The 16,434-nt window shown below is 42.9% G+C and overlaps 1 protein-coding gene across 1 annotated transcript in view; it reads right to left on the bottom strand.

The window, feature by feature from the left end:
• The window catches only part of LOC124619340 (protein unc-80 homolog), a 905,779-nt gene that overhangs the window by 701,194 nt on the left and 188,151 nt on the right, over positions 1 to 16,434 (bottom strand). Inside the window, exons 10-11 of the mRNA XM_047145658.1 lie at positions 2,708 to 2,770; positions 2,489 to 2,628 (exon numbers count right to left, since the gene is read on the bottom strand). Coding sequence (XP_047001614.1) covers positions 2,489 to 2,628; positions 2,708 to 2,770 — 203 coding nt within the window. The remainder of the gene's footprint in view (positions 1 to 2,488; positions 2,629 to 2,707; positions 2,771 to 16,434) is intronic.

Genomic DNA, 16,434 nt, shown 5'->3' with positions numbered 1-16,434 from the left:
TTTCTTGTGACAGTATGTTTCACAAATCTGAAAATCTGAATGCCATATCCTGATATATGAATAGATTATGATTTGTATAGTAGATATTATTCTTGTGTTCTCTGTAATATATTATGTATCAGATACTTCTATACATCTACCTGCTATCCTGAGAATCATTTTTTACATCATCTGGCAAACCTTACAGTCTGTCACAAAAAATTATAAACATTCTGTTTCCAAATTTTGTGAGGGGGGGATATTGTAATGGGTCATACTCCTCTAACATTACCTTTTTTATAGAAATAAGCGATACCATGTATATTACCGATTCTTGTATAGGAGAACATTTATGTCAGCTGTCTAAATGAATGAACTTCATATGATTTTGTATACGATGTGTTATGTTTCAGCCAAAGATATGTACAAAGAAATTAATTTGTTAGTACTCTGTGCGTACAGTCAAAATTATTCAAACTTTTAAAAATACACTCCTGGAAATGGAAAAAAGAACACATTGACACCGGTGTGTCAGACCCACCATACTTGCTCCGTACACTGCGAGAGGGCTGTACAAGCAATGATCACACGCACGGCACAGCGGACACACCAGGAACCGCGGTGTTGGCCGTCGAATGGCGCTAGCTGCGCAGAATTTGTGCACCGCCGCCGTCAGTGTCAGCCAGTTTGCCGTGGCATACGAAGCTCCATTGCAGTCTTTAACACTGGTAGCATGCCGCGACAGCGTGGACGTGAACCGTATGTGCAGTTGACGGACTTTGAGCGAGGGCGTATAGTGGGCATGCGGGAGGCCGGGTGGACGTACCGCCGAATTGCTCAACACGTGGGGCGTGAGGTCTCCACAGTACATCGATGTTGTCGCCAGTGGTCGGCGGAAGGTGCACGTGCCCGTCGACCTGGGACCGGACCGCAGCGACGCACGGATGCACGCCAAGACCGTAGGATCCTACGCAGTGCCGTAGGGGACCGCACCGCCACTTCCCAGCAAATTAGGGACACTGTTGCTCCTGGGGTATCGGCGAGGTCCATTCGCAACCGTCTCCATGAAGCTGGGCTACGGTCCCGCACACCGTTAGGCCGTCTTCCGCTCACGCCCCAACATCGTGCAGCCCGCCTCCAGTGGTGTCGTGACAGGTGTGAATGGAGGGACGAATGGAGACGTGTCGTCTTCAGCGATGAGAGTTGCTTCTGCCTTGGTGCCAATGATGGTCGTATGCGTGTTTGGCGCCGTGCAGGTGAGCGCCACAATCAGGACTGCATACGACCGAGGCACACAGGGACAACACCCGGCATCATGGTGTGGGGAGCGATCTCCAACACTGGCCGTACACCACTGGCGATCGTCGAGGGGACACTGAATAGTGCACGGTACATCCAAACCGTCATCGAACCCATCGTTCTACCATTCCTAGACCGGCAAGGGAACTTGCTGTTCCAACAGGACAATGCATGTCCGCATGTATCCCGTGCCACCCAACGTGCTCTAGAAGGTGTAAGTCAACTACCCTGGCCAGCAAGATCTCCGGATCTGTCCCCCATTGAGCATGTTTGGGACTGGATGAAGCGTCGTCTCATGCGGTCTGCACGTCCAGCACGAACGCTGGTCCAACTGAGGCGCCAGGTGGAAATAGAATGGCAAGCCGTTCCACAGGACTACATCCAGCATCTCTACGATCGTCTCCATGGGAGAATAGCAGCCTGCATTGCTGCGAAAGGTGGATATACACTGTACTAGTGCCGACATTGTGCATGCTCTGTTGCCTGTGTCTATGTGCCTGTGGTTCTGTCAGTGTGATCATGTGATGTATCTAACCCCAGGAATGTGTCAATAAAGTTTCCCCTTCCTGGGACAATGAATTCACGGTGTTCTTATTTCAATTTCCAGGAGTGTATTTGAAATTATGAAATCTCTGGCATATTTAAAATTTATATTATTAATTGCACAATTTAACGTGAATTATTAAATTTATTTCTGAACTTAATATAAAATAATGTTGTATCTTAGTGAAGATTCTTCTTTTGTCAAGAAAATTTGTAAACTCTTTTCTTTGTGAACTCTTTGGAATATTTCGAGTGCCGCAGAATGTTGGTAGTTGTAGTCACACCTCTGATGAAATCAGATGTCTTTTTGATTGTGTCAGCAATATTGTAATTTGGGGTGTGATGGAAGTGAAAACTGTAACGTCTGTGTGATTTAAAGGAATGGGATAAAATAAAGAGATATTCATAGCAACAGGCAAATCTTCATCAGTTATTCAGTTCAACAAGAACCCGCAATGTTATAAAAGTTACAGCCTCAAGAATGTGCCCCTAGACACAATAAGACTTGGAGCCAACAAGAAGAGAAAATCAAGGTAAGAAAAAAAGTTTCTCTTTTGTATATCTTACACTTCTTGAAACTTTCGAAACTTTTATAGTCAGAGAATTTTAATAGTGATGTGTGGGAGGGTAAGATTACAATATCTAGATTTATTTCATAATATATTACCCCATTTTTTGCATTGGTGGTTTTGCTCTCAACTGTTTGGTGTCTGAACCAGAAATTGCAGTCACTTGCTCAATTGTAAGAGTTGCTCTTGAAGCTGTTGCATTGCGACCCATTGCAACATGAAAAATACTTGCTTCTGCCTGTAAAAGACACAATGATATGACAGTATTTAACACTGAAACATTGAAATAAGACATAAAGTCACTGAAAATCACTTACAGTGTATATTGGGGCTTCTTTTATGCTGTCTGTCTCTGGTAAGGAAGGCAACCGGAAAATCACCTGTGATGTAAAACAAACAATATATACAATATAATGGAAGGAAACATTCCACGTAGGAAAAATTATATATAAAAACAAAGATGAGGTGACTTACCGAACAAAAGCGCTGGCAGGTCGATAGACACACAAACAAACACAAACATACACACAAAATTCAAGCTTTCGCAACAAACTGTTGCCTCATCAGGAAAGAGGGAAGGAGAGGGGAAGACGAAAGGAAGTGGGTTTTAAGGGAGAGGGTAAGGAGTCATTCCAATCCCGGGAGCGGAAAGACTTACCTTAGGGGGAAAAAAGGACAGGTATACACTCGCACACACGCACATATCCATCCACACATACAGACACAAGCAGACATATTTAAAGACAAAGAGTTTGGGCAGAGATGTCAGTCGAGGCAGAAGTGTAGAGGCAAAGAAGTTGTTGAAAGACAGGTGAGGTATGAGTGGCGGCAACTTGAAATTAGCGGAGATTGAGGCCTGGCGGATGACGAGAAGAGAGGATATACTGAAGGGCAAGTTCCCATCTCCGGAGTTCGGATAGGTTGGTGTTGGTGGGAAGTATCCAGATAACCCGGACGGTGTAACACTGTGCCAAGATGTGCTGGCTGTGCACCAAGGCATGTTTAGCCACAGGGTGATCCTCATTACCAACAAACACTGTCTGCCTGTGTCCATTCATGCGAATGGACAGTTTGTTGCTGGTCATTCCCACATAGAATGCATCACAGTGTAGGCAGGTCAGTTGGTAAATCACGTGGGTGCTTTCACACGTGGCTCTGCCTCTGATCGTGTACACCTTCCGGGTTACAGCACTGGAGTAGGTGGTGGTGGGAGGGTGCATGGGACAGGTTTTGCATCGGGGGCGGTTACAAGGATAGGAGCCAGAGGGTAGGGAAGGTGGTTTGGGGATTTCATAGGGATGAACTAACAGGTTACGAAGGTTAGGTGGACGGCGGAAAGACACTCTTGGCGGAGTGGGGAGGATTTCATGAAGGATGGATCTCATTTCAGGGCAGGATTTGAGGAAATCGTATCCCTGCTGGAGAGCCACATTCAGAGTCTGGTCCAGTCCCGGAAAGTATCCTGTCACAAGTGGGGCACTTTTGTGGTTCTTCTGTGGGGGATTCTGGGTTTGAGGGGACGAGGAAGTGGCTCTGGTTATTTGCTTCTGTACCAGATCGGGAGGGTAGTTGCGGGATGCGAAAGCTGTTTTCAGGTTGTTGGTGTAATGATTCAGGGATTCCGGACTGGAGCAGATTCGTTTGCCACGAAGACCTAGGCTGTAGGGAAGGGACCGTTTGATGTGGAATGGGTGGCAGCTGTCATAATGGAGGTACTGTTGCTTGTTGGTGGGTTTGATGTGGACGGACGTGTGAAGTTGGCCATTGGACAGGTGGAGGTCAACGTCAAGGAAAGTGGCATGGGATTTGGAGTAGGACCAGGTGAAACTGATGGAACCAAAGGAGTTGAGGTTGGAGAGGAAATTCTGGAGTTTTTCTTCACTGTGAGTCCAGATCATGAAGATGTCATCAATAAATCTGTACCAAACTTTGGGTTGGCAGACTTGGGTAACCAAGAAGGCTTCCTCTAAGCGACCCATGAATAGGTTGGCATACGAGGGGGCCATCCTGGTGCCCATGGCTGTTCCCTTTAATTGTTGGTATGTCTGGCCCTCAAAAGTGAAGAAGTTGTGGGTCAGGATGAAGCTGGCTAAGGTGATGAGGAAAGAGGTTTTAGGTAGGGTGGCAGGTGATCGGCGTGAAAGGAAATGCTCCATCGCAGCGAGGCCCTGGACGTGCGGAATATTTGTGTATAAGGACGTGGCATCAATGGTTACAAGGACGGTTTCCGGGGGTAACAGATTGGGTAAGGATTCCAGGCGTTCAAGGAAGTGGTTGGTGTCCTTGATGAAGGATGGGAGACTGCATGTAATGGGTTGAAGGTGTTGATCTACGAAGGCAGAGATACGTTCTGTGGGGGCTTGGTAACCAGCTACAATGGGGCGGCCGGGATGATTGGGTTTGTGGATTTTAGGAAGAAGGTAGAAGGTAGGGGTGCGGGGTGTCGGTGGGGTCAGGAGGTTGATGGAGTCAGGTGAAAGGTTTTGCAGGGGGCCTAAGGTTCTGAGGATTCCTTGAAGCTCCGCCTGGACATCGGGAATGGGGTTACCTTGGCAAACTTTGTATGTGGTGTTGTCTGAAAGCTGACGCAGTCCCTCAGCCACAAACTCCCGACGATCAAGTACCACGGTCGTGGAACCCTTGTCCGCCGGAAGAATGACGATGGATCGGTCAGCCTTCAGATCACGGATAGCCTGGGCTTCAGCAGTGGTGAAGTTGGGTGTAGGATTAAGGTTTTTTAAGAAGGATTGAGATGCAAGGCTGGAAGTCAGAAATTCCTGGAAGCTTTGGAGAGGGTGATTCTGAGGAAGAGGAAGTGGGTCCCGCTGTGACGGAGGACGGAACTGTTCCAGGCAGGGTTCAATTTGGATGGTGTCTTGAGGAGTCGGATCATTAGGAGTAGGATTAGGATCATTTTTCTTCGTGGCAAAGTGATACTTCCAGCAGAGAGTACGAGTGTAGGACAGTAAGTCTTTGACGAGGACTGTTTGGTTGAATCTGGGAGTGGGGCTGAAGGTGAGGCCTTTGGATAGGACAGAGGTTTCGGATTGGGAGAGAGGTTTGGAGGAAAGGTTAACTACTGAATTAGGGTGTTGTGGTTCCAGATTGTGTTGATCAGAATTTTGAGGTTTTGGGGGGAGTGGAGCTGGAAGTGGGAGATTGAGTAGATGGGAGAGACTGGGTTTGTGTGCAATGAGAGAAGGTTGAGGTTTGCTGGAAAGGTTGTGAAGGGTGAGTGAGTTGCCTTTCCGGAGGTGGGAAACCAGGAGATTGGATAGTTTTTTGAGGTGGAGGGTGGCATGCTGTTCTAATTTACGGTTGGCCTGTAGGAGGATGCTCTGAACAGCCGGTGTGGATGTGGGAGAGGAAAGATTAAGGACTTTTATTAAGGATAGGAGTTGACGGGTGTGTTCATTGGCTGAGTTGATGTGTAGGTGAAGGATTAGGTGGGTGAGGGCAATGGATTGTTCAGTTTGGAACTGGTATAGGGACTGATGGAAGGAAGGGTTGCAGCCAGAGATGGGAACTTTGAGTGTGAGGCCTTTGGGGGTAATGCCAAATGTCAGACAAGCCTGAGAAAATAAAATATGCGAGCGTAATCTGGCTAGGGCGAAGGCATGTTTGCGGAGGGAATGTAAATAAAACTTAATGGGGTCATTGTGGGGGTGTTGTGAGGGTGACATGGTATTAGAAGGTATGAGGCGAAATGAAAATGAAAATAAAAATATATGGGGAGAGATAAAGGTGAACCGGAAAGAAACTGGAGATCTGGAATGAAAAAAGGCGAAAAGGTGTTGGTTACAGGTGGGCTATGTTGGACTTGGGTTGGTAGACAACGATGTGCATAAAGGTTAGGTGGTTGTGTTGCCGCCAAAACACGTTAAAGGACGGAGAAATTCGGGAAAATTTCGAAAAAACTGCGTGTAGTATATTAAAAGGAGTGGTATTGTGGTGGCAGATTATGAAAATGAGGCTAACAATTGTTTGACGAAGAAATAATGGCGTTAAAACCCGTGGGAAGCGGCTAAAAATGATCAGTGATGTGGGAAAAACGGAAATGGAAATATAGCGAAAGTTATTAGAACTGGCCGAAATGGTTGTTTAAAAGGTGAAAGGAGCTGTTTGTGAACTAGAAACGGTGGATATTATAGCGGCGGTAGTGCTGAAAGCGGCAAAAAAAAAAAAAAAAAAAAATAAAAAAAAAAAAAAAAAAAAAAAAAAAATATTTTTTTTTTTTCTTTTTGCCGCTTTCAGCACTACCGCCGCTATAATATCCACCGTTTCTAGTTCACAAACAGCTCCTTTCACCTTTTAAACAACCATTTCGGCCAGTTCTAATAACTTTCGCTATATTTCCATTTCCGTTTTTCCCACATCACTGATCATCTTTAGCCGCTTCCCACGGGTTTTAACGCCATTATTTCTTCGTCAAACAATTGTTAGCCTCATTTTCATAATCTGCCACCACAATACCACTCCTTTTAATATACTACACGCAGTTTTTTCGAAATTTTCCCGAATTTCTCCGTCCTTTAACGTGTTTTGGCGGCAACACAACCACCTAACCTTTATGCACATCGTTGTCTACCAACCCAAGTCCAACATAGCCCACCTGTAACCAACACCTTTTCGCCTTTTTTCATTCCAGATCTCCAGTTTCTTTCCGGTTCACCTTTATCTCTCCCCATATATTTTTATTTTCATTTTCATTTCACCTCATACCTTCTAATACCATGTCACCCTCACAACACCCCCACAATGACCCCATTAAGTTTTATTTACATTCCCTCCGCAAACATGCCTTCGCCCTAGCCAGATTACGCTCGCATATTTTATTTTCTCAGGCTTGTCTGACATTTGGCATTACCCCCAAAGGCCTCACACTCAAAGTTCCCATCTCTGGCTGCAACCCTTCCTTCCATCAGTCCCTATACCAGTTCCAAACTGAACAATCCATTGCCCTCACCCACCTAATCCTTCACCTACACATCAACTCAGCCAATGAACACACCCGTCAACTCCTATCCTTAATAAAAGTCCTTAATCTTTCCTCTCCCACATCCACACCGGCTGTTCAGAGCATCCTCCTACAGGCCAACCGTAAATTAGAACAGCATGCCACCCTCCACCTCAAAAAACTATCCAATCTCCTGGTTTCCCACCTCCAGAAAGGCAACTCACTCACCCTTCACAACCTTTCCAGCAAACCTCAACCTTCTCTCATTGCACACAAACCCAGTCTCTCCCATCTACTCAATCTCCCACTTCCAGCTCCACTCCCCCCAAAACCTCAAAATTCCGATCAACACAATCTGGAACCACAACACCCTAATTCAGTAGTTAACCTTTCCTCCAAACCTCTCTCCCAATCCGAAACCTCTGTCCTATCCAAAGGCCTCACCTTCAGCCCCACTCCCAGATTCAACCAAACAGCCCTCGTCAAAGACTTACTGTCCTACACTCGTACTCTCTGCTGGAAGTATCACTTTGCCACGAAGAAAAATGATCCTAATCCTACTCCTAATGATCCGACTCCTCAAGACACCATCCAAATTGAACCCTGCCTGGAACAGTTCCGTCCTCCGTCACAGCGGGACCCACCTCCTCTTCCTCAGAATCACCCTCTCCAAAGCTTCCAGGAATTTCTGACTTCCAGCCTTGCATCTCAATCCTTCTTAAAAAACCTTAATCCTACACCCAACTTCACCACTGCTGAAGCCCAGGCTATCCGTGATCTGAAGGCTGACCGATCCATCGTCATTCTTCCGGCGGACAAGGGTTCCACGACCGTGGTACTTGATCGTCGGGAGTTTGTGGCTGAGGGACTGCGTCAGCTTTCAGACAACACCACATACAAAGTTTGCCAAGGTAACCCCATTCCCGATGTCCAGGCGGAGCTTCAAGGAATCCTCAGAACCTTAGGCCCCCTGCAAAACCTTTCACCTGACTCCATCAACCTCCTGACCCCACCGACACCCCGCACCCCTACCTTCTACCTTCTTCCTAAAATCCACAAACCCAATCATCCCGGCCGCCCCATTGTAGCTGGTTACCAAGCCCCCACAGAACGTATCTCTGCCTTCGTAGATCAACACCTTCAACCCATTACATGCAGTCTCCCATCCTTCATCAAGGACACCAACCACTTCCTTGAACGCCTGGAATCCTTACCCAATCTGTTACCCCCGGAAACCGTCCTTGTAACCATTGATGCCACGTCCTTATACACAAATATTCCGCACGTCCAGGGCCTCGCTGCGATGGAGCATTTCCTTTCACGCCGATCACCTGCCACCCTACCTAAAACCTCTTTCCTCATCACCTTAGCCAGCTTCATCCTGACCCACAACTTCTTCACTTTTGAGGGCCAGACATACCAACAATTAAAGGGAACAGCCATGGGCACCAGGATGGCCCCCTCGTATGCCAACCTATTCATGGGTCGCTTAGAGGAAGCCTTCTTGGTTACCCAAGTCTGCCAACCCAAAGTTTGGTACAGATTTATTGATGACATCTTCATGATCTGGACTCACAGTGAAGAAAAACTCCAGAATTTCCTCTCCAACCTCAACTCCTTTGGTTCCATCAGTTTCACCTGGTCCTACTCCAAATCCCATGCCACTTTCCTTGACGTTGACCTCCACCTGTCCAATGGCCAACTTCACACGTCCGTCCACATCAAACCCACCAACAAGCAACAGTACCTCCATTATGACAGCTGCCACCCATTCCACATCAAACGGTCCCTTCCCTACAGCCTAGGTCTTCGTGGCAAACGAATCTGCTCCAGTCCGGAATCCCTGAATCATTACACCAACAACCTGAAAACAGCTTTCGCATCCCGCAACTACCCTCCCGATCTGGTACAGAAGCAAATAACCAGAGCCACTTCCTCGTCCCCTCAAACCCAGAATCCCCCACAGAAGAACCACAAAAGTGCCCCACTTGTGACAGGATACTTTCCGGGACTGGACCAGACTCTGAATGTGGCTCTCCAGCAGGGATACGATTTCCTCAAATCCTGCCCTGAAATGAGATCCATCCTTCATGAAATCCTCCCCACTCCGCCAAGAGTGTCTTTCCGCCGTCCACCTAACCTTCGTAACCTGTTAGTTCATCCCTATGAAATCCCCAAACCACCTTCCCTACCCTCTGGCTCCTATCCTTGTAACCGCCCCCGATGCAAAACCTGTCCCATGCACCCTCCCACCACCACCTACTCCAGTGCTGTAACCCGGAAGGTGTACACGATCAGAGGCAGAGCCACGTGTGAAAGCACCCACGTGATTTACCAACTGACCTGCCTACACTGTGATGCATTCTATGTGGGAATGACCAGCAACAAACTGTCCATTCGCATGAATGGACACAGGCAGACAGTGTTTGTTGGTAATGAGGATCACCCTGTGGCTAAACATGCCTTGGTGCACAGCCAGCACATCTTGGCACAGTGTTACACCGTCCGGGTTATCTGGATACTTCCCACCAACACCAACCTATCCGAACTCCGGAGATGGGAACTTGCCCTTCAGTATATCCTCTCTTCTCGTCATCCGCCAGGCCTCAATCTCCGCTAATTTCAAGTTGCCGCCACTCATACCTCACCTGTCTTTCAACAACTTCTTTGCCTCTACACTTCTGCCTCGACTGACATCTCTGCCCAAACTCTTTGTCTTTAAATATGTCTGCTTGTGTCTGTATGTGTGGATGGATATGTGCGTGTGTGCGAGTGTATACCTGTCCTTTTTTCCCCCTAAGGTAAGTCTTTCCGCTCCCGGGATTGGAATGACTCCTTACCCTCTCCCTTAAAACCCACTTCCTTTCGTCTTCCCCTCTCCTTCCCTCTTTCCTGATGAGGCAACAGTTTGTTGCGAAAGCTTGAATTTTGTGTGTATGTTTGTGTTTGTTTGTGTGTCTATCGACCTGCCAGCGCTTTTGTTCGGTAAGTCACCTCATCTTTGTTTTTATATATAAACAATATATACATATAGTTAATGTCTTTTTTCGACAGTGAAGTGACAACAAACTTGAATATTAAACTGTATTCAGAAACATTGTTTTCAGCAACACACACACACACACACACACACACACACACACACAGAGAGAGAGAGAGAGAGAGAGAGAACTTAAGTAGATTTAGAGAAAGCTATGACAATGTTAAGTATTCATTTGAATATACTCTTTGAAGTCCTGATGGAAGCAGGCATAAAATACAGTGAGTGAAAGGTTATCTACAACTTGTATGGAAACCAGAGTGTAGTTATAGGAGCTGACAGATATGAAAGGGAGATAGTAGTTGAAGAGAGAGTGAGACATGTTTCTAGCCAATCAGGCAATTCTGAGCAAACTTGATTAGGAAAAGTGAGACTAAAAGCAGTAAAGGTGTTAACATTCTATATAAATTTAAATGTTAGGAAGTCTTTTCTGAAAATATTTGTCTTTAGTGTCTGAAATGAAACGCAAATGATAAATGGTACAGAGGATAGAATATTGATGGAACTGGACCATCTAAACAAGACTTTTGTTTCCAACAGCTACAAAAATGAATAAATTAATTTAGAAGGCACTGGCAAGCACAAATATGCAATGACAGGAGCGAAGAAGGAGGAGACAATGAAAGAGAATATGAGAGTGCAAGCACATATTTCAATCATCTGCAAAAATAAAGAACCTCCTGGGTAGCATGAAAGATAAGCTCAGATCTAGTACACCTGGCTCTACCACATTCCATGTGAATGTGGAAAATCTTATGGTGGACAGACATAACACTAAATTATACATGGAGAGCAAGGTTTGACTACAGTAGTTACATACAGATGAAGAGGCTTGTACAGAACTGAACAGCATGGAAAGCTGCATCTAAACAGCTTTTGGAATCAAGACTACAACATCAAAAAACGTTTTTAAAGGTATATGATAGTAAAGGAAATAATACAGAATGAGAAGAGGTATGGCAGAGAATGTAAAAATAGATGATAAAGATGGGAGGGGTCAAAGAGTTGTGGAGGACACATGCTGATAATTTCCTATATCCAGAGTAGCAGAGGAAGATAACAGCTATAGTGGAGATGATTGCTACACTGAAAATGGAAGAAAGATCACATGTGGATAGAAGTGGATGAGACACGTAAGCACTTGGAATTAGGAAAGGGTCATGGATAGACAACTAAGTATGGAAAGGACCAGAGCAGCAGAAAAAATGAAGCTATGGTAGTAGTATTGAGTTATGAGATCTGCATGGAAGTTGCTACGAATTTCAGAAAACTGGAAGGAGGCTATAACTGCACCTGTCTTCAAGAAGGGAATCCAAAAGGTTTTCAAAAACTTTTGGGGAATTACCTTTGTGTGTCACTTTGCAGATATTTATAAAGGATCCTGGATAGACAAATACAGAAAACAGTGGAAAAATAGCACAGAGAAAGCCACAAAGTTCTATGATGCATCTTGTATTTAAAGAGAGACAGAAACAGGAAAAAATGTTGTGAGTACGGGAGAGATCTACCATTGGTCTTCCTGGATTTAGAGAAAGCATATGAGACTGTATCCAGAAGCAAAATTTGCAAGGTACTGAAAGGTAAAGGGGTAGAGTAGCGGTGTGTACTGAAGATAAAATAACTGTATGAGGAAGTGTATGCTGATAGAGACCAAGACAAGGCAGAATGGAATGAACGAAGCAGAAAAACTCTCTAAAACATTATCTCAGTTACTTCAGTTACTTTTAATAGCGATGATGGAAGATATAATGATACATATCAAAATGATAGAAGACAGAAAAATGGTTATTTGCTGATATTTGATGGTTTTTGGGAGAAATAAGGAGCAATGGAACATTAGGAAAGAAGCTGTGAAAAAATATAACGTGAACTGTAATGTAATAGGGGGAAGAGAAGGAGGGAAAGGGGAATGACAGACTTTAAAAATGACAATGGGTGAGGAGTGCTGAAATCAGTGGAAAGTTCAAGTATCTGGGGAGGTATAACAAAGATATACGTGGACATGTAATTCAGTCTGATATTTGTATGAGGAGACTGAGAGGATGATACAGAACAAAAACGTCCTCCATAAAAGTAAGAAGGCGAGGGTTGCAAAAACCCGGGCTATGAAGGCAAGGCGAAAAAGTAAGTGGAAATGAAATGAAGTTTAAAGCTTGTGGATAGTTGTAACAGAAATGAAAAAGATGAGACTGGCATTGTTAGGGAGACGGTATTAGAACCACTGCAAGACAATACTATGGAAATAAGATTAAAATGGTATGGGCATGTGAAGAGAATCAGTTGGAAGAGGATGCCTATGAAAATGCACAACATGAAGATGGAAGGCAAGGGTTCAATGGAAACACCAAGGGACAAGTGGCTAAAAGGAGAGGAAGAAAGCTTTCAGAAGAAAGGAGAAGATAGACAGGTGGCAACAAAGATGTGGTGGGTAGACCAAAGTTCCAAACAGACCCTACCAGTAACTAGAACCTGTACAAGATGATGTTGGAGTCGATAATGTTCTGTATCATTTGCATGGTTCCATTCATTATTTCCTACAAATTTAGAAGTGATAAATAACCATTGTGAATATAGTTTTTATAGCTTTTTGGGATGTAATCAGTGAGAAATTGAATGAGAAAAAAAGTTTTAAAATTGGAGAAATGTGTTGCACATGTATTAGACAAGAAATGAAAATGGTTAAAACCTATATTTATAACACGAATTGTTTATTGAAATTCTAAGTATTGACTTTTTTGAACAAGAAGGGACAAACAAATAATTACAGTGTGCATACATGAACAGATCTCACTAAGCAATTTGAACCAATGCTTATATTTTAAATGAAAAAAAATTCTGAAGGTCTGGTGAAGGAATGATGTACTACCTAGTATGCAAAAAAATTAAGTGAAGAAACTATTTGGAGTCAGGCAGCAAATGCTTAAGTTGAAAGATTTTAACAATTTCAATGTTGTTGGTCTGTGTATCTCAGGGGAATTATACATGAATGATTTTTAGGTTTTGTTTCTCTATTAGCAACTGAATAAATGCATATTCCTTCCATGAAGATGCCTCAAAGAAATTAAAGTAAAATGCATCTGAGAAAATAAAATTTTCATTTATACATTTGCACCTGGACAGACATAATCTAAAGATCATTAATAAAATTATATTTAATTGGATTCTGTAAGATTACACTGCACACACGGAATTTACCTGTGTCAACAGTAATAATTAAATAGAACATAATTTACAGGTTTAGTATCTCAACTAACCATGAACACTGCAACATTATTTTTCCACAGACAAACTTTTCACCAGAAAGTTCCTTACATGTTCTAAACATCTGAGTATCTAGGTCTGCAAACCCCTGCCCCCACTCTCTGAGATGCTTTCACGTTTTCTAAATGTTCGATGTGTGAGTTTCTCCATATTGATACTCCTTAATTCATATATTGTTCAAATGTTCAATGTGTGAGTTTCTCCATATTGTTACTCCTTAATTCACATATTGTTCAAAGTTTCTGTGGTATGCTGTGCACAGAAGATGTTTGTCTGTCTGCATACTACACTTGCTGCTTAATAATGAATACTGTAGCGTTTAGTTTTTTAACAGGCATTATTAGTATGCTGTTTCATTTCAATAATCACAGTATTATCTACAAATATAGAGATTTCCACTTCCACTACTTCCATCCTTGTTTCTTCTACCTCCAAATCCAGAAGCTCACACTCATCTTTTTTTCTAAACATTATATACATAACCATTTCTCAGGTTTATTGGCAAGTCATTTCCTATGTGCCATTGTACTGTGAAGTTTGCAGAAAAAGTACTTTAAGCTCAAGTGTTTCAGCAATTGTTTCTTCATTCAGTATCTTCATGTCATCAGCATGCAAAATTTTATTGTCTCTCTCAGCACCAATATCATTTACTTAATGGCAGTTGCCCTATTATCAAACCATACAACACAGCATAGTTAAAGGGTTTGGTTTCTGATTGGAATGTATTCTGTATTAACAAATACTGCTTGCAGGTACTTGCATATGTCTGTACCCATTCTCCTACTTGTCCATGAAATGGCACTGTTTTCCAGCTTTTATATAAGTAATGTATTGGAAATAGTGTTTTATAAACTCCAGAAACATTGCAGCACAACTTTCTTTTCATCTACTGACTATATAATATATTCTGAGTTACACAGTTCCTTATGCTGTAGATTTACCTTCTCTGCAACCATTCGGCGATAGTACAAGAACATTGTGTTTTTTCAATATTATTGTGTTTAAGCATTTCCTACTTTTGAGAAGCCTGTAACATTACTGAAGTGGATGTGAGCACCATCCTCAAAAACATTTGTACAAATTGATAAGTATACATTTAAAATGTTGCACTCTCCTCTTGAGTGGCAAGTTATAAAATCATGTCTAGCTGACAGAGCAGTAGTTGTGAAGTGTAATTTTATGATACAAACGAGCAGGAATTGGAACAACTCAACTGCATGTAATTAATTGGAAGTCAAGCATCACCATACTGGTTCGAGGCAGCCAAGAGCCAGTGACCATGAGAAGATACTGCCACTTCATTCTAATACCCTGCAGCCCTGTTTAAAAAAAAATGATGCATGATTTTAACTTTTGTAATGTTCAGTAGCCATTTGAATCTTGGCTTCAAAGATGGTCTATTATTTGAATTAGCCTAGATTACGAGAACAATGCATTTGTTCTTGTAACATTAATCCTGAGAAAAGTGAAGTAAATATTTCGTCTGTGAAATGATAGTTACGTTGTATGACGAATTTATTATATTGTATGCAGAATTTATTGGTCAGATTTACTACTTGTTTCAGAGATGCATAAAAATGCAAAAAAAGTGAAGTAATGACATTTTTAGGTAATTTTATAAAATTACGAGATTTGCAAAACCAACGAGTGGTTGGTGGAGTTAGCTGACTGCATATTACAAAATATCTTAATTATATAACACTGACAAAGCTCAAATATTGTAAATTTTATGAAAAAAGAAAAGAGAAGTAATATACCAATCCTGAAACTATACAGATTAAAAAAAGTAATTTAAAAACTTCTTAAGTTGAACAATATCTTGGTATTAATTAGATCAAAACATTCTGATGCTATTGTCACACAAATTATGAAATTATCTCTATGATAATAAAAGAACTGCATGGATGGCCGCAGATGTTACCATGCTGCTTCCTGGATTTGTGGAGGTGCATCAGTCCTGGATCAGTTCCAGTAGGTAGATTAATAAAGAGGGTCAGTTTGCTGGCCAGCATGGATGTGGTTTTAGGCAGTTTCTCACACATCCGATTAGGTGAATAACAAGCTGGTACCCACTTCCTGCCTCAGTCACACAATTCACAAACATTTAGAAAAGGTTCACTGACTCTCTCATGGGGTAACACAAGATGCAGACAGTTGAGGTACACAAGTTCCAACCCGGGGCAAGGATATGAAGGTATAGAGACAAGGGCATCTGACCAACCCCATGGAGATACAGGATAAAGGTCAGGAAAAATAGAAGATGATATGGATGCTAATAATAAATATTCTAGCCAGGAATCTGGAAACAAAGACAGATCACATCTATATATGGATATAGAACTAGAGATATGTACAAGAAATATGATATTCATGGTATTTCCTCCACTAAATTTCTCACAATCAGATTAGTCTCAAGACCAGTGGGTGTGTGTGTTAGAGGTTTACGGGCGCTAAACAGCGTGGTCATCAGCGCCCATCTCAAGACCAAGAGGTGGCTGAAACCAAAGATAGGAAGCTCTAAGATATGTAACGATTCATAATGAGGTGAAACCTGAGTGTGACAGTTAATTTATCTGGTCACATATAACAGGCTAGGGTGAAATCAAGATAGCTGTTAGATGTTTTTATATGGATTCACTGCAGGGGGTACAGACAGACAGTCTAGCAAAGTTCTATTGAACAGGTTTTCTGAAAACTGTCTTTGCAGCCCACACACAATGGAAATATTTTAGTTACCAACAGGCCTGACATAACTGATAGGGATTAGTGACCATGATGTCATCGAA

Source organism: Schistocerca americana, chromosome 6, assembly GCF_021461395.2.
Source record: "Schistocerca americana isolate TAMUIC-IGC-003095 chromosome 6, iqSchAmer2.1, whole genome shotgun sequence".
In the NCBI taxonomy this organism is placed as follows: Eukaryota; Metazoa; Arthropoda; class Insecta; order Orthoptera; family Acrididae; genus Schistocerca; species Schistocerca americana.
This window is presented reverse-complemented; position numbering and strand designations above follow the sequence as displayed.